Source organism: Triplophysa rosa, linkage group LG6 (genome assembly GCF_024868665.1).
Source record: "Triplophysa rosa linkage group LG6, Trosa_1v2, whole genome shotgun sequence".
In the NCBI taxonomy this organism is placed as follows: Eukaryota; Metazoa; Chordata; class Actinopteri; order Cypriniformes; family Nemacheilidae; genus Triplophysa; species Triplophysa rosa.
The window spans coordinates 21155282-21182057 of NC_079895.1; the positions used below are offsets into that span (position 1 = coordinate 21155282).

At 38.9% G+C, this 26776-nt stretch overlaps 1 protein-coding gene across 1 annotated transcript; it reads left to right on the top strand.

The window, feature by feature from the left end:
• The first annotated feature begins 285 nt into the window (after positions 1-285).
• On the top strand, positions 286-25552 carry chmp2ba (charged multivesicular body protein 2Ba). Its single transcript, XM_057335469.1, has 6 exons — positions 286-498; positions 4620-4711; positions 12844-13038; positions 15355-15457; positions 15553-15659; positions 23447-25552. Exons 1-6 carry the CDS (start codon positions 465-467, stop codon positions 23564-23566), a joined length of 651 nt encoding a protein of 216 aa, XP_057191452.1. The 5' UTR covers positions 286-464; the 3' UTR covers positions 23567-25552.
• Positions 25553-26776: the final 1224 nt, after the last annotated feature.

The following is a 26776-nucleotide window of genomic DNA, read 5'->3' on the forward strand; positions in this document are numbered from 1 at the left end:
ATAACTCAATATCACTTACCATGAGTTCATAAAAACAATATGCACAGTACAATATCAGTAAATAAATATGTTAAATGTTTAGCTGAAGATGCTTTTTATAAAGAGCAGTACAAAACTCATGTCAACTGTGCAATTTGCTTCATTCTGAAAGTGACAGAAATTCCAAAGTAGAGCTTTTGTTTATAATGAGGTCGAGGGCTAGTTCATGCAGAAGGTATTAATAAGAGAGTAAGACACTGCCCCCCAAAGGACGCAAGAAGAGCTGCACCATAAAACCCCGAGCGGTGACGTCACAGCCTGCGTGACTCAATGGGATCATGTGCTGAAAAGTCAGTTGTGCTTACAAACAAGGAAATCTCAACCTTTGAGTAGATCGATAGTGTGTTGTTTCTCCGGCAGTTAGATAGTGTTTAGATCAGCTAGTTTTATATTAGACAGTAAAAGAAAATCAAAACTAAGTCATTATGGCATCTCTGTTTAAAAAGAAGACCGCCGATGGTAAGTCACTTTTGGTTTATTATACTTATCGTATACTACACTGTATCTCTAATCTGCACCTGTTTGACTGCTGTCATTTGCAGCTGCATTTTTTGAAACTTTGAAACTGGGTTGAAACCAGTTTTACTGTCTGAATACTGAGGCATGCGAAGTACTGTAGTTTGGTAATGAAGAGTAAAATTCATTTAAGGTTTTGAAACGAATTGATTTTTATTTTGTTTACTTGTGATTCGGTTTATCTAATAATATTATTATCCTTTATGGAAATTAACAATGGTTTTACTACAGTACTATGGTATTTGTGGTATAATGGTATTTGTCTTTCAGCAATAGTTAAACCATGATATTGATATTTGTTGTAAAACAGGGGAAATACAAATGGTAATCAATATGCCAATAAATCATGCCTATTACACATAATATAGTAAGGTTAATTGTCCTATCCATGATACAAGTAAAGAAATCACATCTAGATCTGTTATACTGAATCAAACACAAATGTAAATTGCATTATTTCATTCAGATGCTGTACAGGTACTTAAAAAAAACAATTGTTGCAATCACATTCTAAATGAAGCAAACATACATTAGTGTTTCCATTCATAGCTCATTACTTAATGTACTTAATGGACACCGTGTAGTGTGTAGATCAGATTGAAATTAGAACATTAAACAAGTTTAGCTGGTTTGGGATGTAACACACAACACAATTAACATGGGTAGTTGACAAATATACCATACGTGTGTCCTATTGTGTGACATAGCAAAAATTTTGAAAACAAACTGAATATTATATTTATATTTATAACATAAAGTAGCATAAGAGAGATTTATCTTCATTGTTAGTTTTTTTCTAAATGTTTGCTGTCACACAATAGGACACATTTATGATATATTTGTCAGCTACTCACTTGTAAAACATAAAACTAAATAACTTTTATGTCATTGAGACACATTGTTGGATAACATTTTCTACACTTTTAAACCACTATCAACAGTTATATACACCACAACACTTATTCATCACTCCTGTTTATTTCTCAGTTGGAAAACGTTTAAGATTCAAAACTACAGCAGTCTCACCATCTCACATTTTATTATAATTTATTTTTGCCATACTAGCTATTATATGAAAACAGTATACGGACTCACACATATTATGCATGACACATTATAAAAAATGGCAAAAGATTATCATCACAACAAAATGAGAAAACATGTTGGTGGATGAATGAGATGAGATCATTTTAATCACCTGTAATCTTTACTTACTTTGTAATGCATGTGTGTGGGTTAAGTTCTCATAATTTCTAAGCCTTTGTTCTCCTGATGTCAGCTGATGCCAAGGTGAGCGGAGAGTCCGCATGCCAAAGTATTCACTCAGATGGCAGAGTTGGTTTAGCTCATCAAGTTTTGTAGAGGATAACCCTCCCTCAATAATACGTTGTCGGACACGTCATCTTTTGCGTAGACTCATACGTGTACACAAACTCGAATCAATGTTTAAGGATAAGCAAGAAACAAAATTATAATTAAACTTATAAAAAAACGTTTAACAAGAACTGTTTGAGACTTTTCTTGGACATTTACCTCATTTGGCTCATGCCTTGCTTTTTCCACTTTTGTACAACTTATTTTAACTTCATTATTGCCTTATAGAATGAGAATTCCTAACTTTTACTTGACTTTTACTTTTAATTAAAATGTAACTAATTTACTTTTTCAAATTTCTTTTTGTTTTAATTGTATTTTATCTTTAACTTGACTTGGATTTCCGTACATTTTTATTTTTCATTCATTCGTTCATTCATGCATTCTTTCTTTTTTATAATTTTTTTATTATTATTATATATTATACCGTTACATCTTCTTATTATATAGTCAAAACTAATCTAGTCTAAAATCTTATTGATTAACCATCACTTCTTTCTATAGTGGGATAACACAAGGAGTTACCTCACAAACTACACATATTCATTATCTGATTCATTGACATTTCACAGAATACATTTCTTTGCTCATCTTGATTCTTCTTAAACCAGTGTACTCTTAATGGATCTTCTGTGTGCTCTAACAGTGTCCATTAAACATATGGGATGTTATGATTATATGACTGGCATTCATGAGGGCATGAGGGCTGATTGCTGTGTAGGAGAGCATAACTTCCCTATAGGCACTGTGGCTCCACATTCGGGCATCCTTAGAGAGGAGGGGGTGTGAGGGTGAAGGTTGAGTGCTAATGCTTTGCCTGTCCCTTTAGTGCGAGAAAATGTGATGCGCTTTATCTTGTAGGTCTTGCCCCCCTGTCTCCGGTCTTATTAGGCAATGTTTGGATTCAAAAGTTATTATTATTTTATTGACTCTGAATGTTCATAGTGATGACATAATATTGTTTAACATGTAGGTCTCCGGTCCATTGTTCACTGATTAAGCACAGAAATAAAAAATAATAGGCTACCAGTTTAACTTAAGCATTATGTAAGCATGTCGGGCAAGCACAAGGGTGCTTTTTCAAAGCTCATGTTTTTTTACCCACTGCAACTCTGATAAAACACACCTGAACAAGCTAATCAGCGTCTTTAGGAATAGATGAGTTCTTAATGCGACGCTGCGCAAATTTATCGGCGTATGTCTATGTCATTAAAGTACTGCAAGAGCGATTGAAGTGCCGACGGCTCCGTATGCATTTGAATCGCTCTCGCGGTACTTTAATGCAATACGCCAAGCAATTTGCGTAGCACCGCATTAAGTTAAACGCGTCTGTTCCTGAAGATGCTGATTAGCTTGTTCAGGTGTGTTTGGGGCTAAACTCGTCATAAATATGGATCTCCCAGTAATTTTGCTTCCACTCAACATGGAGTGTAACGTGGTTAACTTTTACTATCAATAAATGTTTTCTGTCCATCTGCTTTGCTGTTTCTCAAGAAAATGCTACTCTGGTAGCAATTCTGGCATTCTGCCGTGTAATGTCAGTAAAACCAACTGCAGACATACAGCAGCAGTGCAAAGCCACATTATCCTCACATACTGGTGTGTTTTAGTTTACACAATGCATCTTAAATCTGGTATTAGCATTTTAAATGCATGATTGTACTGTATGAGTGTGTATTATCTCCCACTTTACGCAGCATAGGTTTTTACATTCCATTTATTTTCTGAAAATGGTATTATTATGGTAATACTTCACATACTCTACACATACACATTTTCAAGCAATTGTTAGTGGTAGTCTTATTGAAGAGAGCTGTATTTGTGCTTGTCAAATTTTAACACTGGCAGAAAAATTAATTTTCAAATTGAAGGAAAAAGTAGAGCTTTATCAAGAAGCCAAAATCCTAAAGACATAAGGGCAGGTTTCACTTAAAACATCTTAGCAACTATAGCAGCACCCTATCAAACACCTTAGAATTGTGCACCACTCACATTTTCTATAGAAAAATCTGCAACAAAGTTTAAATAAAAGTTAAGTTTCACCTTAAAAACATATGTTTCACTTGATTTATGTATACATATATGTGACCCTGGATCACAAAACCAGTCTTAAGTAGCACGGGAACATTTTTAGTAAAAGACAAAAATACATTGTGTGGGTCAAAATTATCGATTTTTATTTTATGCCAAAAATCATTAGGATATTAAGTGAAGATCATGTTCCACAAAGATATTTTGTATATTTCCTACCTTAAATATATAAAAACTTTATTTTTGTGAGTGGATGGTCTGCCACAGTGCCCCTGATTAACAACTTCAAAGGCGATTTTCTCAATATTTTGATTTTTTTGCGCTCTCAGATTCCAGAGTTTTAAATGGTTGTATCTCAGCCAGATATTGTCCTATTCTAACAACTCATATATCTATAGAAAGTTTATTTAATCAGCTTTCAGATTATGTAAAAATCTCAATATCGAAAAATTGACGCATAAGACTGGTTTTGTTGTCCAGGGTCACATATGTGCATGTCATTTTTGTCTTCTGTGGGTGCATAAGAGAAAGATTGACGGGAGGGAGAGAGAGAGAGAGAATGAAGGAGAAAAAAACTCATAGTTTCGGATCAATGAACTGCATGAGGATTTTCCAGACTGTTTTATTGCATGCTCCTCCTCGACCCTTTTGTGTGACAGATATCATTAAGGAGCAGACCAAAGAGCTGAGAGGCACCCAGAGACAAATCTCCAGAGACAGAGCTGCCCTGGAGAGACAGGAGAGGCAAATGGTAAGTGAAGCAAAACAGTTTCATATCTGTTGACTTACTTTATGTCATAGCATCCATCTCCTCCCGTACGGCATCAACCTCGTTCAAAGCGGCCCTGATGCCTTCAAACTCTGATAGAAAGTATGTTAAGTGCTCAATACTCTTGGGGGTCACTTGAAAGTGTTAATAATGGACCCACTGCACTCTGAAGAAACTAAAATTTCTCCTCGTCCTCACTTGAATTCCCTGTTTAAATGAGCTGTAAACAGAGACGTGTATAATTACCTCCCGAGAGAGGTCCTTTTGCTTCATCTTTATTGTAATTATGTACGTTTTTTCTTTTTTATCTTACTTAAATTTCTTAAGATGATCTACATTGAAAGGTAGCTGCGGTGTAGTCTGGTTTTCCTTTAGCCTTTTTTCTTAAAAAAGGAAGAAAAAAAGGTTTGTTAGATCTTATCAAGTCTGTACACAAAGCAGAAAGTTTTTCACCAGGCTCTTGGTAAGTGCTAAACTTCACCATAAGTTCAGATTCACTTTCAGTACTGCCATAAGCAGTATCAAGAGCCTTGAGATAGTCAGCGGCAGTTGAAGCTGGACTACTCACCTTCAAAAATCTGACAACTGCATGCCCCTTCAAACTTTCCACAATGTGTTGTCTCTTCACAGTCTCAGCATACTGCCACTCCCCAATCATTTTAGCTGCTTGTTCCATCCAGGATTCATAGTCCTCTTCCCCAGGCGGGACAGGTTGCACACCTGAAAACACTCTCAGTTTTCGGTACATAAGCGCATCATTAGGACCTTGTGTACACTTATCCACCAGACGGTCAATAGCATTCACCAAGTTCAAATTCACATCAACTTTGGAAGGATTTCCTGGTTACAGGAGAGCTTTTACATCACTCAATGACTTCCCTTCCTGTTGCATCAGGAGCATCAGCTTCTCCTTAAAAATAGATTCAGCTGTAGCTGGCTCTCCAGTTCCAAGAATATGCACACCCCATGGCCCCACTTCACCCGGAATGCCTACTTGACTAGGTACCATTTTAGGGTCAATCTCATCCCTTGTTTCAATCAACAGGAACAAGTACATCCCTGTGGTATCACCATGACGCCCCTGTATTCGGGTATGTCCAAAAGCTTTCACTGTGTTTAACACCTCCACAATGGTCTCGTCTGTCACATCTAACGGAACTTCTGTAAGAATGACACAGTTGGCTGGAGCCACTTGGACCTGCAGAGTCCACTCAGCTACCTTAGAGAGATCCATGACTGACACACAATTCTTATAAGCACTGCACAAAATCAAACTAATTTAGCATAAGCAACCATGCAGAAAGATATAGCATCCCAGCGGTGCCTCCAAAATGTAACCCGCTTTGTTAACCCCTATAAAATACAGATGGCGCACAGGAATCTGGTGTCCCAGCTCTTAGATGGCGAAATATGCTGGACTTTTAAATATGGCTGCTATTAAGGCTGTGAAACTCCAACTGTCTAAAATACTAACGCGGTGCCTCCAAAATGTAACCTTACACTGTAAAGTATAAATAAATCCCAGCGAATACGTTCGATTTAGGACAAGTATTTATTAACAGATCTAGAGTTTAAACAAAAAACAATAAAAGTTCCAAATAAAAAAACAGAAAAAACAAAATAACCTGTTGCTCAAATAAAGATTATTTACCCAGATGAATTTACTGTGTGGGTTATTTCTTTAGCTCAAATGAAAACAGCGTTTACATTATAACGGATAATGACTGTGCTTCTAAGGATTCAAATCACAGTTGTCACTCCCTTTTTGATTTCAGAACACCCTTCCTAATTTGGAATTCACCACAAATTAGGACGTGATACAGATGATGAGTGTCGATTGATCACATTAGCAACATGACCAAACAACAAAAGAAACAAACACTTTTGCATAAATCGACCTGCTGTTCAACTCGTTTGAACAATTCCAAAGACTCAAATGAACCGAGTCACAGTTCACAGAATCACGGTTACTCAGGTGTAAACATGTTATCAATACCTAGGTATTTGTCACTCATTGGGGCCCATTACCATTGGTGCACATGGTGAAACAAATCCGTTTGTCACGAGAGAATGCAAACACGTTGACGTTACTCACGAATCCTCATGAATCAGTGGGGCAGCGATCATCGGAACTTTCCCCCAGCAGAAAACATCCTTGCTGTGATGACCCTGTCGATGCAGATAGGAGGAGTTATAGGCAATCGGGATTCAGGAGAAATCAATGCTGTAGTCCATCCGTCACCCGAATGTTTATTTACGTAGGGATCAATCCGTCGTGTGAACTGCAACCAACACGACGAAAAACTCTGTTCCACAATGCGAACAGATTCCTAAAACAGTCAGCTTCAAGTTAGCCTCACTAAATAATGTTAACTGTTTATTTTCTGTTCTGATTTAACTCCACATGCGATAACACAACATCCCGATTCCTCTTCTCTCTTCTTCATGCTCTTTCCGCCTCCCTGGGCTGGATTCTGATTGGACAATGTAGTCTGTCGGTCAAACTTGGAGACAGTTCTCATTGGTCTCATTTAAAGCCACAATATGGAATATTTGGACCGCTAGATGGCGCACTTTCGAAACAACAACAAAAGGCGAAGCTAAATGACATTATGTAGGAGAGTGGAATTATGGGACATGTCGTTTTCACTATCCAGAGGCGTATGGAGATCGCCCATCGTGTTCACAGACGAGGTAATGAATAAATTTTATTTTATGTCATTGTAATGAGTTAGCTTACAAGAAACGTGGAATGTAATGTTACGTTAGCTCGCGACTGATATTGGACGTTGTCAATTGATTTGGTAGCATAATGCTACACAGTTTTACGTGTTTAAAACCGTCATACAGTCGTCATTTATAAAGTAAATTGGAACGAAACCACAGCATTTACAAGTAACGTTATTGGCTACATATTTTTGTGCGACAAATGCTGTATTTCATAGGGTAACTGCATTCATAACTTTTCAAATAATCTGTGCATGAGTATTTCGTGTACAATAAAAAAATGTGCTTACCTGTCTATTAAAACACATGTGAGAGCGGAGTCTCTGTCGAGTCCAAGTTGGTCGCGAAGCTCTCTCCATTTAGAAAACGCCATGCCGATATTAATCCTTGTTTTATTTCTTTGTTTGTCCATAAGCCCACTTGCCTCATTTGGCCTACGTTTACGCTTTTTTGGGTTTCCTTTACTCGCCAAAGAGTAATCGTGATCCATAATAACAGAACAACAGATGCTGCGTCCCAGATGCTGTATAACCACTTCCGCATTTGCGTGTTGCCATAGTTTCTACAACCGGAAACTGAGGGTAGTGCGGAGCACCGGATATTAAGTCACTGATATGCGACAAATACAAGGGAGACAAGGGACGGACCATTATTTTAAATAGGAATTTCTCTGGATTTGCACATTCTTGGGAACATTTGGGATAATGTAAGTACACAACTGCATGAAATATATCACACTGTGCAAGTGATTTTTGGATATTTCACAACAAAATTCTTCCATATTGTGGCTTTAAACTCAGACAATTTTCCACACAAAAATACAAAACACAATATTAAAACAATTTACATTAATAATGGTTGAAAATAAACACAAGCAATAGCATCTCAAGATGTTTTTTGTTTGTTTGTTTACAATGAGTGGGCTACACTAACACAATGGACAAAGACAGAATGTCGGAGAAGCAAAAATGGCATCTTTATTTAAATATGTGTATGCGCAAATTATATTTGCAAAATCAAATTATGAATCATCTAAGTGGGTCTTTCTTATATAGAGCTACAACAAAGCCTATGATGTTGCGCTGTACTGTATTTCTGATGTTTTCTATTTTTTTGTTAACCACACAGTCTGTCAGTTTTATTCTAGTTTTCCAATCTAAAGTGCTGCCCTGTGGCTGACATGATCATAAAACATCTCTAATAGGCCTTATTCTACAGCTCCATCTCACTCAGCTCTCTCCACATGAATATTTATAATCATGGCACATCATTTTTATTAGGGTGTAACAGTAAAAAAAGCCTTACTTCAGTCATATTTTGTTCATGACAGGCAAACATGCACAGTATGCCCAGAATGAGAAGCTCAAGCTACTATATATAGTGAGATGCAGTTTGTGTGGTAAAGTTGGACAGTGCTGTCTGCGTGTGTGTGTGCGCACATCGATGCAGTTAATGTGAGTGAGTGCTGGCATATTGCTTAGCAGGCATCATGTGAAGTGTAGCGTAGCACCTGGTCTAATGTGTGTGTTATTAGAGTCTGTTCCAGCTAATGTGCTAAAGCAGCTGATCAGCATGAGTTTACCTGAGAGACTGACATTAAGAACACACAGGAGAAAGCAGGATCTGCTGAGTTAAATATTAAGACGAGCAAGCTTGGGCTTTGTAGTCGTAAAAAGTATGATTAATTTTAATTATAATAATGACTGTTCAAGTTGTGAGGTGTGTATTTTTTTTACCTCTAGAGGCATAATCTGTTAACAGACAGGTTTTAAAATATTTTGTCCATCCCCTCTGGCCTGCTCCTCTTCGATTGTTCAAACTGTAGGTTGAGTCGACATATTTAACTGCTTAAAAATGGGAAGTTAACCTATACGAATGGTCTCATAAAAAGAAAAGTTCACCCAGATGTTACCATATTCTGCATTCTGTGCGGTAAAAAGAAACCTAATGAATAAAATACCTTATATTAAAGACCCTTTTCACCAATAATGACGACTAAAATTATAACGTCCACACCAATGCATGATACCATTATGTTTATTCTAAGTGTTATGATCTGGTCAGGCAGAACCCAAATGCAGGCAGGCGATGAAGGGGTTAACTTGAAAAATGATTTATTTAAACAAAAACAAACTAAACAACCCACGGTGGGGGTAACAAAAACAAGAGACTTTTCAAAAGATAAACAAAACTTCCCACAAGGGGGCAAAACGAGAACTATAAATATACACAAAACCAAACTCACAAAACGGGCAAGACAAGGCAGGAAACGAGAACTCCACGAACGAACAGCAGGGAACATAGAACAATGAACCGACAAAAACTAGAGACTGAGGGGAACATTAAATAGGGAAAAACTCACAGAGGATAATTACAGAGACGAGGGACAGGTGACGAGGATAAAACAATCAAGGAAAGATACGGGAAACAAGAGAGCGGGGATATGAGACAAGACCGGAGGACACGTGGCAAAAAGTAAACAAAAGCCACGCGTCTCCACACAAAACACCCGCAGGACATGGTTCTGTCACGACCCTGTCCATAGAGTTAAAGAACTCGAAATCAGGAAGGACAGAGTCCTGACAGAAGCCCCGCCCCAAGAAACGCCTCATGGCGTTCCAAGGGAGAAACCTCCGCGGGACGAAACAGTAAAGCACACAGACAAACACCACAAAGACAACACAAAACAAACCAAAGGGAGCATAAGGGCAGCAATTAAAGGACTGGAGTGTGCCAATAAAAATAATAAACATGGGAGGGGGGGCGTGGGAACACAAGAGTTCAAGGGGGGAAGTCCAAAAGGGTTGGGACAAGGGGGGACAGTCTTAGTCTGTGAGAACAGCTGGTAGGCCGGCTGAGTCTCCGGCGAGAGGACCGGCAGAGTCAACGGCTGAAGAGCCGGCTGAGGCGCCGGCTGGAAGGCAGGCTGAGACGCCGGCTGGAAGGCAGGCTGAATCTCCGGCGGGAGGGCCGGCAGAGTCATCGGCTGAAGAGCTGGCTGCGTCACCGGCTGAAGTGCCGGCTGTGTCACTGGCTGGAGAACTGGCAGCTGCGCCGGACTGGTCGCCGGACCCGAGAGACGGCTGCGTCACCGGCTGGAGAACCGGCAGCTGCGCCGGACTGGTCGCTGGCTGGATACCGGACTCGAGAGACAGCTGCGTCACTGGCGAGAAGGCTGGCTGAGTCATCGGCGAGAAGGCTGGCTGCGTTACCGGCTGAAGTGCCAGCTGCGTCACCAGCTGGAGAACCGGCAGCTGCGCCGGATTGATCCCCGGCTGGACACCGGACTGGAGAAAGGAACACCGCGACCCCCTCTTAGACCTCTTCTTCTTGGACCGGCTCAAGAGACGTGTGGCCGGCTCCAGAGAAGCAGTGGATGGCCCGACCAACTCCGTACAGGAGGCGTCAGAAGGAGAGTCCCATGACTCCCTCCGTCCGCATTTACTCCGGCGACTAGCTGGAGATGGAAAGGTCGCGGAAGGTGTGGCGATGCCGAGGACCCCGAGCTGCAAGGCATGACCCTCTGAGATGGTGTCCAGAGGAGATGGGTAGCTGGGTTTGCCTGAGACCCTGGACCTCGTGTGACTCGAAGCGTGCTGCCAAACGACGTCGAAGTCCAGCGGTCTCAGCTTCCTCATCTCCGCTGGTGATAGAGGGTCCCTGAGGCCGCGGTTAAATAACACTGCCAGTTCCTCCTCTCCGAAAATCCCATTCTCTGCGGCGCTGAGGAAATCCTCCAAGTAAACCTCGATATGGGCGTCTCCCTGGCGAATGTCGCCGGGGTGACGAGTCTGGCGGGACCGTCCAGTGTGGGTGTACATGCCTGCTGGGCTCTTTCTCGTTCGGTTCATTCTGTTATGATCTGGTCAGGCAGAACCCAAATGCAGGCAGGCGATGAAGGGGTTAACTTGAAAAATGATTTATTTAAACAAAAACAAACTAAACAACCCACGGTGGGGGTAACAAAAACATAAACAAGAGACTTTTCAAAAGATAAACAAAACTTCCCACAAGGGGGCAAAACGAGAACTATAACTATACACAAAACCAAACTCACAAAACGGGCAAGACAAGGCAGGAAACGAGAACTCCACGAACGAACAGCAGGGAACATAGAACAATGAACCGACAAAAACTAGAGACTGAGGGGAACATTAAATAGGGAAAAACTCACAGAGGATAATTACAGAGACGAGGGACAGGTGACGAGGATAAAACAATCAAGGAAAGAAACAGGGAAACAAGAGAGCGGGGCTATGAGACAAGACCGGAGGACACGTGGCAAAAAGTAAACAAAAGCCACGCATCTCCACACAAAACACCCGCAGGACATGGTTCTGTCACGACCCTGTCCATAGAGTTAAAGAACTCGAAATCAGGAAGGACAGAGTCCTGACACTAAGCTTGCATGCTGCAGTTTTACATTTTAAATGTTTTTTCATTGGCTACGAATGTTGAAAGTGATCCGGTGGTATGTTTCTGTTGTATTGTTTGTGGTGTGGAAATAAATCCCTTAAAAAAACAGAAATTTTAGAAATAAACCATAAAATAACAGTTTTTCCCTGTAAAATTACACATGTTCCCTGGTTTTCTTGTAAAACCGTTTTTAAATGTATTTTAAAAATACATGAAAATTCTGTAAAAAAATAATACAGTTTTTTGACTTTATACGTGGAAAAACTGTACAAAAATAACAGAAAATTCTGTAAAATTAAGATTTTTACAGTTGTCTTGAATTATGAACGATTTTGTAAAACTTTATAGTTATTGTTATAACTTGTTTCTTTATTTATTGTTATACCTGGTGTAAACAAGCTTTAAGACTCAAGACTAAGAAAATTATGCTTTCACACTTTAAGATTCTCTAAAGATTTCCGCATTTCATGATCTCTGTAGATTATTTTTTGTTCTCTTCGAATGAATATAACTCAAATAAGCCAACATTTTTCACTTATACCAGATGCTATGAGTTATTTATATGAAACATTTTTGTCCAGGCTTTCCACTCTACGAGTTTAGAGCATTTGAAGCTGACTATCACTCAGTCCCATGGGATAGTTCTGTATACACAAACACTTATTTTCCCCGCACTGAATCAAGAAAAACATTAATTGCTTCAAGTTCTTCAGGGCATAGAGCTGATCAGGCATTTACTAATGTAAAGAACGAACAGACATTGGGATCTAAACAAGAAACATGACAAATGTAAGCTGTTTGAGGTGCTCTGTTGAGTTACATCTTGAACACCTCTTCTGTTGCTTTGTCTGTCTGGGTGACCTGTTTGGTTGTCCCGAAATAAAATACAGAGGTCCTATTACAGTATGCGTATAGATGCTACCATTGTTGGTTACCGTTGGAAACTAAAGTAGCATGTTTGTTTTTAACAGGAAATGGAAATCAAGAAAATGGCCAAGACTGGAAACAGAGAAGCCTGTAAAATTTTAGCCAAGCAACTTGTACAGCTCAGAAAACAGAAGAATCGAACCTATGCTGTAAGCTCTAAGGTGACCTCCATGTCCACACAGACCAAGGTCATGAACTCTCAGATGAAGATGGCTGGAGCCATGTCTACTACAGCAAAGGTACTGTAACATCCCCAAATGTGCCCGGTTGGCTATTGTTTCTGTTATTGCAGGATTGTCACTTAAATTTCAGCAGTGCCTTCCTCTGTATTCTATGAGAAAGCTGTAATATAGAGAACCCTTGTGGGCTGGGAATCCCTGTTCTTTCCCCCAATGTCTCTGTATTATTCACATGTAGTCTGGTGTTTTGCCGGGAAGCGCTAGAAAAACAGAATCCCTTATGCAGCACAGTACTTCAAAGGAATGCTTAAATAGGCTTTAATTAGCATGTTGTTGAGTAGCTTTTAAGTTCACTATTGTGACCCAGTTTATACTTTTTTTCTCTGTGATGAATGGAGACTGTTCGAGTATGTTTACACAATATTAAATGTTAAAGTTTTTAATTGGCTTTTTGGAAAAGTTTCATGTACACACGACAGCGTTATCAAAACGATCTGCATTTACATAGATCTGGGAAAACGAATAAAAACGATGTATTATGCATGCCAGGCCAGTACATGGCGCTATAAAGAAACCCTACATGCTCGCACACATCTGCATACACTGTTTTGATCTAAAAAGGGATTTAAATACACTTTGTCGCCGTGTGTTTATAGTAGTGCATATAAATACTATGTCTCTGCTGGTTGTAGTGGTGCAGTAAATCTACTTTTTGCTGAAAAAATGATAGTAGTATGTCACGCGGCACAAACATGCAGCATGGAGGCCGCCATTATTGTTTGGGGAATACTCGCGCATGCCTACAGACTGAATGCGTAATACACATGCGTACGCCTCCTTCAGAGTTTACACAGAAACGATAATGCCATCGTTTTCAAAAACTTGCACTTTTGAGTTTTCAAAAGCCGTTTTCTTGTAAATGAACAGCCAAAACGCATAATTTTTGTTGTTGTTGGAAAATGGTATCGTGTAAACGGCCTCTTAGTATCTCTGATTCTATACACAACTGCTTCCATTAACACTCATTTATGTGGCGCTTCTGTAAGATAACTTGATGAGCCATATAATTCTTATTTGGGGCGTTTCAATTTATTTAGAGCTTTTCACACTGTACTGTATATCTGCGTCACTGTTTGAAACATAAAACACAGGGTTACTTTACATACCTGTCTTTGTTGTTTAAAGTCAAATGATGTCAAACTGACATTTTCCATCAAATTGTTCCTGACAGCATCAATTAAAAATCATTACTATAAGCTTACCATTGCAATTTTGCAAATTGAGGTAAGGTTAGGAGACGGTAGTTCAACACTGATTTTTTTCATGTACTTGCTCAGTAACTAACCAATAAATACAAATAGGGAACTATTTTAAATTAAATCATAATGGTTATTTTTTCTTTTTGTCTAAGGTCTAATTATTGAAGAATGACTGTAGCAATTTGACTTATAGTCAGATATAAAAATAGTGAAACATCAGGCAGCTTTGGTGCCTACTGTAACTTGTCTAAATTCCATCCACTCCTGAGACTTTTTCTTCACTAAGTATAGGCCAATTCGGAAGACGCAAACACCTCTGGTCCAGCACCAGTCCAGTTTCATTTTTTTAACAAACGTTATTATAATTATTATAACCAAATCAAAATGTTAAACATATATTTTAAAATTGATATATAGAGCTTTTAATAATAATAATACAATTTTAAAAAAAGATACTGGAAGTGCTTTTGGACCAGTGTTTGTTTACATCTTGCGAAGTTGTCTCTATATACAATTACACACATTTACCAAAACTACATATATTACTGGAGGCATGCAGTATCCCACACTGTGATATGCACATATTATAATTGAATTCAGTCTGTGGATCCCCTTTGGTGTTTTCTTTTCACCCATTTACAGTTAAATAGGCAGTTTGACACTCACAAAAGATTAATTTCATCTGTATCTAATTCATACTGTATGAGGCAGGAAGCAATTATTAATGTTTCCCCTCCTGAAATGTATCCTGGGATTTGTAGTTAATCACAGCATCATTTATAGAAAAGATATGAGATTGGTGATAATGATGCTGTCAGAAAGCATGTGTGTAAATATTTCTCTCTAATCGTCTTCCTGTTGTGTCTAATCTGCCATGTTGGATAGAAACCCAGAGGGACAGTAAAACAGGCTTCTCTCAACTTGACCTATTTTTATGTTCTGTGTTATCTACTTACTGTACGATGTTGAGATTTATGTTGAGCTGTATTGAGAATGTATTGGTCCGTGGTGGATTTTTGTCAGGGCTTGTGTTTTTATCACTGTTTTGTGCACTGTAAGGATGCAGAATTTCTCCTGTGGAATCTGATGAATGGATTGAACTCTTTCTGTCTCTCAGACTATGCAGGATGTCAATAAAAGAATGGATCCCAAGAAGACGCTACAAACCATGCAGGACTTTCAGAAGGAAAACATAAAAATGGGAATGACAGAGGACATGAGTAAGTCTGCCTTTTGTAGAAATTAGGTTATTTAGTCAACTTTTACCAAATTTCACCTGAATAACCAAGTGAAACCATCTGTTTTCTGCCCTTAGTTAATGACACGCTAGATGAGATTTTTGATGAATCTGGCGATGAAGAAGAATGCCAGGACATCGTAAACCAAGTGCTCGATGAAATCGGCATTGAGATCTCAGGAAAAGTAAGACACGTTCTACCATTTTTCTTTAGGTTTTTAATCGCTTTGGTTCTGTTTTTACAATTGTTTACTTAACATTATTAATGCTCAACCTCAACAGATAATCAAAAATGCTAATTTTTAAATAACTATATTTTCAGTTTATTTTAAATAATATACTAAATTTTTTACCCCCTAATACAGAGGTGGGCAAACTACGGCCTGCGGGCCAGATCAGGCCCCCCAAGCAATTTCATCCGGCCCGCTAGGCGGATTTTACATGTTTTCAATAACATTGCGTTTAAGTTAGGATTTTGGTGAAAATTACTAATTTCATGTAATACAGACAAAATCCATAGATGGCGCAAGTCTGCTATGTAGCATACTATAGTAAAAATGAAAAGAGAGGGAGACATGCGCTATTGCGCTATCTAGACGGACATGTTTAAACGCTGCGTTCGCGTCTCGTGTCTTTTGAAGCACCTCGCACTGAGGCCGGAATTTCTGGTATCAAAAGTGCATCTCGAGACACTTGCCCTGAGCGCTGAGAAAGAGATACGGCTGTGACGTAGGGGTCTGGTGTTCTGAAATTGGTCACTATTGCTGAGAAATGCTCTAAGAGAGACTGCTTTTACTTTCAATTCTTATAAATCCGATTTAGCTTAATGGCGGAGTGACACAGACTGTGAAATGGTTCCCTTCTTAAGAGTTTGGTTCCAAAATGAGATAACTCAAAACAATCAAAAATCATGTATTTTTATTGTGCATTGCAATTAATATCAATCAAAGTGCAGTTGTTTTTTTATTTAAGCCTGTACTGTTTTCGTTGCGTATACATGTGTAATTTAACAGCCAGCCAAACTCCATCCACAAAGTACAGATGAGTCAGGATTCATCTTAGTTGTTCTTGTTTAATAAGATGCCGGGTACATTATGAATAAGGAGTAAAACTGTAAAAACAGTAAATTAACAATAATCAAGAATTGGAAAATTACTAATAATATTCCTCTTTTTAGTTCTAAAACTGAGAAAATGCTTCAAATTAATTAATGTAATCAAATTAATCAAACTGAATCATTATATGACAAATAAAATAGCAAGAAATACAGGTTTAACACAAAGAGCAATTTCAAAGATAGGCTAAGCTAACAGCTAATGATCACCAATAATGATGTATCAAAGCCTAACACTACAATTATACGCAGACATGCATCATCAAAGATTATATAACAATAAAATCAATTTACAGATGATGCTTTACAAAGACAAAACAAAGGATGGCCTCGAAAGATTGATGACAAGCTGACTGGAAGACGTGGCCGATTCTGAACTCACACTTATTTATTTTTCCTACAACTGCCACTAGGTGGCACCAAACTGACTAACATAAGATGGAGCAGAACACTCCCCGCCAGACATCCTAAGGGTGTCTTGTTTAACTCTTAATTATCTTTAGACAACAGCAGAATAACTGCCGTAATAGGTCTGAGATACTTTACATCCTTTCCGGATCCACTTTTAGAAACTTTCAGCTCAACTTTCCGAACTTTCCCATCAGTGCTTGGGAAGACTTTGGACACAAGAGCCATAGGCCAATTGTTACGAGGGCTCTGATTATCCTTCAGGAGCACAAGATCCCCTTCCTGAATGTTAGGATGAGTACTGTTCCACTTACGATGACTTTATAGAGTAGGGAGATATTCAAGTCTCCAGCGGTTCCAGAAATTTTCAGCTAGACTCTGCATCTGCTTCCACTGTTGCCTAAGCATGTCGTTACCTGAGAGATTTCCAGGAGATGGAGGAGTGCCAACCTTCTGCGTCAAAAGCATAGCTGGAGTCAGTATGAGGGGTGACTCAGGATCTGAGGAGATGGGAATCAAGGGCCTTGCATTAATGATTGCAGAAATTTCAGCCATGAATGTGCATAGGACCTCATGTGAAAGAGAGCTAGATCCATGCTGCATCAACATCGAGTTCAGAATCCGCTTCACTACACCTATCAAACGTTCCCAAGCTCCCCCCATGTGAGGAGCATGGGGAGGATTGAACTCCCATGAGCAAGAGCAGTTGTTCAGGTATTTTTGCATCTCTGTGTCCTTTACCATCTTAGAGAATACTAGTTCTTTGCTTGCTCCTGTGAAGTTAGTCCCGCAATCTGACCTAAATTGTTTCACTGGTCCCCTGATAGCGAAGAATCTCAGTAGTGCATTTATACAGCTGGATGTGTCAAGTGATTCAGTTACTTCTATGTGAATGGCTCATGTGGACATGCAAGTGAAGAGAATGGCCCAGCGTTTACTTTCTGCATGACCCCCTCTTGTACGACGAGCTGTGACTGTAAAAGGGCCAAACACATCCAGACCAACATAAGTAAAAGGTGGAGATGGACTTAGACACTCCTCTGAAAGATCGGCAATCTTTTGAGTTTCAGTCATCCCACGCAACTTTCTACATACAACACACTTATGTATAACACTACTAATAGACCTCTTTCCATTCATCAGACAGAATCCTGCAGTGCGTAGAGCACCATCGGTAAAAAAGCGACCCTGATGCTTCACTTGATCATGGAAGTGACGAATCAGTAAGGTAGAGATGTAGTGTTGTCCAGGTACGATAATTGGATTTTTCTCATCACTGACCACAGGGGCATGTGTTAGACGACCACCAACCCTAATTAGTCCGTCTTTGTCCAGAACAGGACTCAAGCTAAACAAAGGACTGTTCTGAGAGACTTCATCATGCCTCTTAAGAGCACTATACTCTTCAGGAAAGACAGACTTTTGGACTGAACGAAGGATGACCTCTTTAGCTTGGGCCATTTCACTCAGGCAGTAGGGTTGAGGACATTTATGCCAGCCCATTTGTTTACATGTCTGTCATTTGGACTCAGAATGAAAAGAAGAGGCAACATGGATCAAGCAAGACATTGCTCTCAACAGTGACTTCCATGTGGAAAAACACTGAAAGCGCTCTGGGTTAAGAGGTCTCTCAGTTATATTTGTGGAAGCAGTGCTTACGTGAGGCAAAGGACGAACATTTGAATTGGTTTCTGCATTCACCAGCTCAAAGGTCTCTGGCAAAGTAGCACTGCCTTCTGGGGGTCTATAAAGAAAGTCTGGTCCTGTCAGCCACTTGGTGCTTGTAAGAAGAGAAGCTGGAACAGATCTAGAGGCACAGTCAGCTGGATTATGTAAGGTAGACACATAAATCCATTGCTCGGCCTTCAATGACTGCCTGATTCTTTGAACAAGATTGTGCACATATACGTAGAACCTCCTCTTTTCGTTGTATATGTAACCCAATACAACTTTGCTGTCGCAGAAAAACTTCACAGAGTCTGGTTTAAAGTCGATCTCATCCAAGATTAGATCTGCCATCTCAACGGCTAACACTGCTGCGCAGAGTTCTAACCTAGGAATTGTAGGTTCATCTGGTGGTGTCAATTTAGCTTTGCCCAAGACGAAGCCAACGTTAATATGTCCATCTTCATGGATAGTCTTAAGGTATGCTACTGCTCCGATAGCTTTAAAGGAGGCATCCGAGAATACACACAGCTCAGTACATTTTGCCTTTGAGAGTGACTTCAAGCTGTACATTCTCTGAACATTAATTTTTTCCAGGTTTTTCAATGAATTTCTCCACATTTCCCATTCTCTACATTTCTCTTCTGGCAAGGGCTCGTCCCAGTTATTTGTTCCCTCTGACAGCTCTCTTAACAGGAATCTTCCTTGAATCGTAACGGGTGCTGCAAAGCCTAAAGGGTCGTACAAGCTGTTAACTGTGGAGCGAATACCCCGACGAGTAAGGGGTTTTCTGTTGTCTGGTGAGTGAAACGTAAAGGTATCTGTCGGTATTTCCCAGTGTAGACCAAGGCGTGGCTGAACAGGCATGGTTTCATCTCCAAAGTCAAGATCTTTGATGCCTCTGGCACAGTCTTCAGGAGGAAAGGCTGCCAACACTGATGGGCTGTTTGACATTATCTTGTGAAGCCTTATATTCGATTCTGCTAGTGACGCTTGTGTCCTCTGGAGTAAATCAACAGCTTCAGATGCAGATGGAAATTACCTCAGACCATCGTTCACATAAAAGTCTCTCTTCTCAAAGTTGTAAGTGTCAGTTCCATGGATAAGCTCTCCTTCTTTAGCAGCCTGACGTAGTCCATAAATCCCCACTGCTTGGTAGGGGCTATTTCCGAATACATGGACTTTCATCCAACATTCAATTATGTCTTTGTCTAGATCACTGTCATGGAACCACGGGAACCTCAAATAATCTCGATGGTCTTCCTTCACTGTGAAACAGTGAAACATTTGCTTAATGTCAGCAGTCACAGCGACAGGCTCTTTCCTAAAGTAAATTAGGACTCCTAACAAGCTGTTGTTCAAATCAGGTGCTGACAAAAGGACGCTATTCAAGGAAAGACCCTGATACTGGGCGCTGGAATCGAGCACCACTCTGATTTGATCTGGCTTTTTAGGGTGATAAACACCGAAGAATGGTAAATACCAACGTTCTTTGTCATCACTTAGGCGAGCAGCATACTCTGCAATGGTCGTTTTCAAACAATTTTTGCATGAAGTCTGTGAAGTGCTGTTTCATTTCTGGTCTTTTCACCAAGGTGCGACGAAGAGAGTAAAGGCGAGTAAGTGCATGATCTCTGTTATTGGGATGATGAGGCCTTGGTTGTCTGAAAGGGAGAGGACTCACCCAGCTATTCCCACTGTCTCTGAAAAACTTTTTATCCATGATCTCTAGGAAGAGATGATCTTCAACAGATAGGGCAGGCTTGTTGTCATCCCTTGTATGCATGAACACAGAGCAGCCATGGTGGTTTTCTCTGCCTGAACACTCAGCCTTGAATACATGAGGAATACCTTGAATTTCTCCTTTGAGGCTTAAGCTGTCCTTCAAGTTGATGTGACTTTGACATGGAGGAAAGTGTGAAGTTCTGCCATTGTCCAACACATGGGTCTTGTAACTCAACACAGCTGGTTTGTGAGAATTACCTAGGCAAACGTCTCCAACTACAAGCCAGCCCAAATCGGTTTTGATGGCAAAGGGAGCATTATTAGGCCCATTTATTTGTCGTCTCACCTTATGAACCCTCAGAGCATCACGGCCCAACAGCATGAGGATCTTGGCTTTGTCATCGATTTCTGGAATCTCAGAGGCTATCCTTTTAAGATGAGGATAATTTTAAGCAACTTCTGGTGTAGGTATTTCCGCCCTGTTGTCTGGAATTTCGTTACACTCAATTAGAGTAGCTAGTTCAAGACTAATGTCCCCGCTAACGGCTCTATCATCTTCCAGAAGCTTCAATAGTTCCAGCACACGTTTTCAGGAGATAAGGAGAAGCGTGGCTATTAATACGGAAAAGCTCAAAGAACGCTGATCTCACCAGAGACCTATTACTCTGGTCATCAAGCATCACATACATCTTGACAGCTGTCTCAGGACTGCCCTTAGGATACACCCTAACCAAGCATGTTTTAGAACATGACTTAGCTGATGAACCTTCCCCACAGACTTCAGTGCAGGCACTGTTTACTAGAGGCGATGAATGTTCGTCCTCCCCGCCATTCTCTGAAGAGACAGCTGAGGTTTTAGAGACCCATGGTGCTGGTCCTGGGTGGAGAGCAGTGGTATGGTCTTCGCTATCACATTCTGTACACTTCACCACAGCTTTGCAATTGCGTGCAGTGTGAGAAGAGGATGTACATCATCGAAAGTAGACACCATGTTTCTTCAAATAAGCCTTTCGCTCTTCCAGCGGCTTCATCCGAAAACCACAACATTTTCTCAGGGGATGAGGTTTGTTATGAATTGGACAGTTCTCAGGGTTTTCTGGCCATGGTAGCTGACATTCTTGATGACCGTGATGCCCTTGAGACTCTTGACGACCATGACGAATGGAAGCTCTTTGAACCTGCCTCAGAAGCTTGGTCTTTTTCGCTCATTGTTTCCTCTGCGTTTTGCTCTGCAGAGGCTGTTACTTCCTCCTCGTGGATCATGGCTCAGTTATGACTGCCATCTTCTGCCATGTAACTCGATTTGCTTGTGGGATTAACATCTTTTTACTGTACTGTTCTCCTTGCGTATATGTGTGCAATTTAACAGCCAGCCAAACTTCATCCACAAAGTACAAATGAGTCAGGATTCATCTTAGTTGTTCTTGTTTAATAAGATGCCGGGTACATTATGAATAAGGAGTAAAACTGTAAAAACAGTAAATTAACAATAATCAAGAATTGGAAAATTACTAATAATATTCCTCTTTTTAGTTCTAAAACTGAGAAAATGCTTCAAATTAATTAATGTAATCAAATTAATCAAACTGAATCATTATATGACAAATAAAATAGCAAGAAATACAGGTTTAACACAAAGAGCAATTTCAAAGATAGGCTAAGCTAACAGCTAATGATCACCAATAATGATGTATCAAAGCCTAACACTACAATTATACGCAGACATGCATCATCAAAGATTATATAACAATAAAATCAACTTACAGATGATGCTTTACAAAGACAAAACAAAGGATAGCCTCGAAAGATTGATGACAAGCTGACTGGAAGACATGTGGCCGATTCTGAACTCACACTTATTTATTTTTCACTAGGTGGCACCAAACTGACTAACATAAAATGGAGCAGAACAAAGCCATAATAACAAAAATACAGCCAAAAAAACACAATAAAAACATGATAACATAATAAAAAACATGATTTTAAAAAAATTAAAACAGGAGTTTTAAGTTTACCCTTTTGGTTCAGCCCTCCAGTACAGTCCCATTTCTCATGTGGCCCCTTGGGATTATGTAATTGCACGCCCCTGAATTAGAGGAATATTTGAAAATGTCAAGAATAAAAAAATATGTATACTGTAAATTATTATAATAATGTGTCTTAAATGACAGTGCGCAAATGTTTGGCCATTTTTTCAATATAAATGTATTTATAAAACGCAGGGTAGAAGGAATTGCATATACATACTCTACAGTATTTATCAAATTTCAGTTTGGAATAAATAAAAAATATTTAATTTAATGTGCGAATAATATGCGGCCCTTAACAAGGATTCGAAAACATGATGTGGCCCTCGAGGTAAAAAGTTTGCCCACCCCTGCCCTAATAAGTGTTTCATTTCGACTTCCCTTTTATTTAAAGTAATTGCCTTTAATAATGTAAGTTGTTATATTATTTTCACATGGTATCAACACAACATACATTAAACTAAGATCATTCTGGTGATTAAAATATAATAAATTACTCATCACAATATCGTACTAATTTTCAGAAGCACAATAGCAGGTTTTGCATGAAAGAAGTTCATTCAAAGATGAAAGCTGAAGAGTGATCGGTGTTGACCTAAAAGTTTTGAAAATGTACCGCTTACTATTGAAAGCAATATAGAAGCCACAAAAACCATTTAAAATGTGAGACTGGCAACCCAAAGGCTGATTTTAGCAGGCGTGTATATTCTAGCTGTGCTTGTGATTACTGTAGGCAGTTTTTTTACATTCATGAGATGCAGAATCATTTTGCCTATGCAACAGATGTGCGTTTCCTCAGGCCAAAGTGTAATACTCCTATTACCATAAGCAGAGCTTCTTTGTCCTGTTTTTGTCCCCCAAATTTGCTTGGGTTGTTTTGTCAAACATTTTGTTTGGGATAGACGATGAACACATTCTTTCAATACTTCCCACAATATGACAATTAAATCATGAGGGTTATGCTAATCGAGTATTAGCACCAGGTGAGCTGTTTTACTGCTTTAATAAATGGCTGTAATTGTGTTTTTTGCAGATGGTAAGAGCCCCCACAGCAGGAAAATGTCTTCCCGGTGCTTCCCCGGCAAAGTCTAAAGCTGCCACCATCTCAGACGCAGAGATCGAGAGACAGCTGAAGGCTTTGGGCGTGGATTAAACTCTTTATGCTCCACACCTGTTCACCCACTGTCACCAAAGGACTGAGTTTATACAGTGGGAACAGGGAATTTGTAGGGATGGCCGAGTAATAAATAAAGGAAGAAATGTCATTAGGCATCTGGTCCTGAAGAAACATGCTGTTATTGTAGGAATGTAAAGACTGGTGCATTGATAAAATGGTCTGTTATAACAACACAATCTCATGGCGGTCATTACTATTTTAAATCTTGCTCAATTGGTGGGTAATTTGTATGAATTTTTACAATCTTATTCATACGTTTTCATGCAATGTGCTTTGGCCCAGTGATGGCTGTGTTTTGTATGATTCACAAATAACAAATTCAAAATCTTTATAAAAACGTATGTTTTGAAATACTATTTAAGAACTCTGATTTCTTGGCATGTAAAAACACTGCACATATTGTAGGCTTTTAGAAGTTTGGCGCTGAAATTATGCAGTTCACCTTTAAGGGTGCTATATGTCACAGTTGTGGCAATGACTTCTTCCTTCAATCCTTTAAATGTGTGCTTCTTAACCTTTCCCCCAGCATTACAAATGTGTGTTTTCCTCATCTCATTAGAATACAGTAGATGACATCTGAACTGTCTGATAAGCAAAATGTGCAGTGCCAAGATAGGATTGTAAAGCCCTAATTTACATGTACATAGCTGAACATTGGAAGGTTTTGAAACTGCATGGGTCCCCATGTGTTATAGGGCTCATCATCTCAAATATGTTTTAACTCATAAGATGCTCATAATGCTTTGTCTCTTTATGTATGACTTTAGGAAGTAAGTTAAGGAAACTGCTTTCAGTCACGGTGAGATTTAGTAAACATTTACTCTCAATTACTTACTAGAAAATATCTTGCATGAGATTCTTTGTTGAGATGATAATAATGATGTTACAGTACCAGGTGGGTGAACTTGAATCATATGTATGCATTTGACATACACTTTTATCTTGTGTGACTTACAGTGTATTTTACTGTAGTTATACAGTAAGTTGTTTTAATACGATGTGTGTTCCCTGGCGATCTAACTTACACCTTAGAGCTCAGCTGTTAACGTTCTACCAACTGAGCTGAAACACTCTTTATATGCACCTTGTTCAGGTGTTGCAGAGAGATTATCAATCATATTGTAAATTCTGTTTGATTATGGGATATGTTTACGAATATCATTGATTCATACACACAGTACAGTAAACAGAACATTGTCCCAGGCCCTGAACTGAGAAGGACCCATTAAGATCTTCTTTGAAGTGCACACTCTTAAAAAAAATAAAGGTGCTTATAAGGCTCTTCACAGCGATGCCATAGAAGAACCATTTTTGATTCCACAAAGAACCATTCAGTCATCTCTTTCTTACTCTTATAATCGGAATAACTGTTTTCGCCACAAAGAACCTTTTGTGAAACAGAAAGATTATTCAGATGTTAAAGGTTCTTAATGGAACGAAAATGTTCTTTTTATGGAATCGTAGAACCTTTTGAAGCACCGTTTTTTAAGAGTGTAGTTTTAAAAAATGAGGGGTTGAATGGAATTTGTTCTACATTTATACATGTCTTTCATTCATTTTGAATTGATAGATTGTTCTTATGACTTGAATAGTACGTTATATTGAAACAAATCAGGGCCGACAGTGGGGGCCACCATCACAATGTTGTACAGGGCTTGTAAATTTAAACAATGCAGGACCCTATACAGTGTATACCATAATAAATGTTACAATTGTTTTCAAAACCACAACTTCATTGTCATATTGTGGTCATGAAAGATGAGTAATACAGTATCAATGAAAGCAGTTTCTTTGACGTAACTTCTGTTTATTTGCTGTCGTGAAATAACTTTTACATCTGGCAATGTTTTATTATGACCAATTTAATGTTTAAATTAATGTACAGTACATTTTTATGTTTTGATTTGTTTGTTTTTTATCTAATTAATAAAATACCTCCTTTTTCTGCAATTAAATATGTGTAAAAGCATAGTTTACCCAAAAGTTTATTATTAATCATTTATTCACCATCATTTCATCATGTGTATGTCTTTTATGCTGTACACAAAAGATATATATTCTAAGAAGTTTTTTATTGGTTTTGTGTCTATACAATGGATATCAATAAGGACTGATGTTGTTTGATTTTGACAAGTGGGTGTAAATGATGAAAAAACATACTTTTTTGTGAACTAAGATTGCCATGCTAATTTGTATGTCTATTAATCATATGGAGACCAAAAATTTTAGGGTTATGTTTTGCCCTGTATTCAACGTTTGAACAATGGGGAGCCCCATTGAAGTCAAAGTACAATAGTTTATCACTTTGGAATTATAAGGTTCTGTCTACATTCTGAAAAAAATTGAGATATTGAGCTTCAAAGTTTTTGCATTTCATATAGCAAAAATATGAAAGAAGTATATTTCATACATGAACAAGACAGAGACCCTTTAATAAATGCACAATTTTAAAATCATCTCAAATTTGTAAATGGGGATTTCTGGAACAGGTCAAATGCACCTTCTCATTCTAAACAATCACGAATTACAAGGTTCTGTCTTGCAAAACATTAATTGAAGCAATCATTTTCAAGAAACGTTACTTAAAATTTGTTTTAAAGCATAACATTTGTGCTGTAGTAATGTGTCAACATATTAGCACATTACAAAAAAGTTACATGTAGGCTATTGCTTTCTATGAAATTTATTTGATATTTTAGGACGGATAGCTTTTCTTGTTCAAATGGCAGTGCTAAATATTTAGTCTTGTGCAGATGTAAATTTAGGTAGGAACCTGGGGCCTCATGTACAAAGACTTGCGTTGATTCCATACTAAGAAATTGCATAGGGACAAAGCTGTAAATGTGCGTACGCACAAAAAAACTCAGATGTATGAATCTCTGCATACGCAGGATCCCACGCATATTCTCTTAGTACGTTACAATTAACTTGAAATTGAGCGCACATGCACCAGCACTCTGTCTCCTCACTCAATTAAATAAATTTGAATAAAAAAGCAGTTATTGTAAATGAAATGATCACAGACAACAGTTTTGATATACTTTGCCTTACCGAAACCTGGCTTAAACCAAATGATTATTACGGTCTAAATGAGTGTACCCCACCAAGCTACTGTTATATGCATGAGCCACGTCCGGTTGGTCGAGGTGGTGGTGTCGCAACAATCTTTAGAGACTTTCTTACTGT

What these genes read in the sequence shown, in the direction of transcription:
- chmp2ba (XM_057335469.1), top strand. Translation starts at nt 465, where the DNA reads ATGGCATCTCTGTTTAAAAAGAAGACCGCCGATG. An exon ending in TAAAAAGAAGACCGCCGATG is followed by an intron (nt 499 to 4,619) that starts GTAAGTCACTTT and finishes TTTGTGTGACAG; the next exon opens with ATATCATTAAGGAGCAGACC. An exon ending in GGGAATGACAGAGGACATGA is followed by an intron (nt 15,458 to 15,552) that starts GTAAGTCTGCCT and finishes TTCTGCCCTTAG; the next exon opens with TTAATGACACGCTAGATGAG.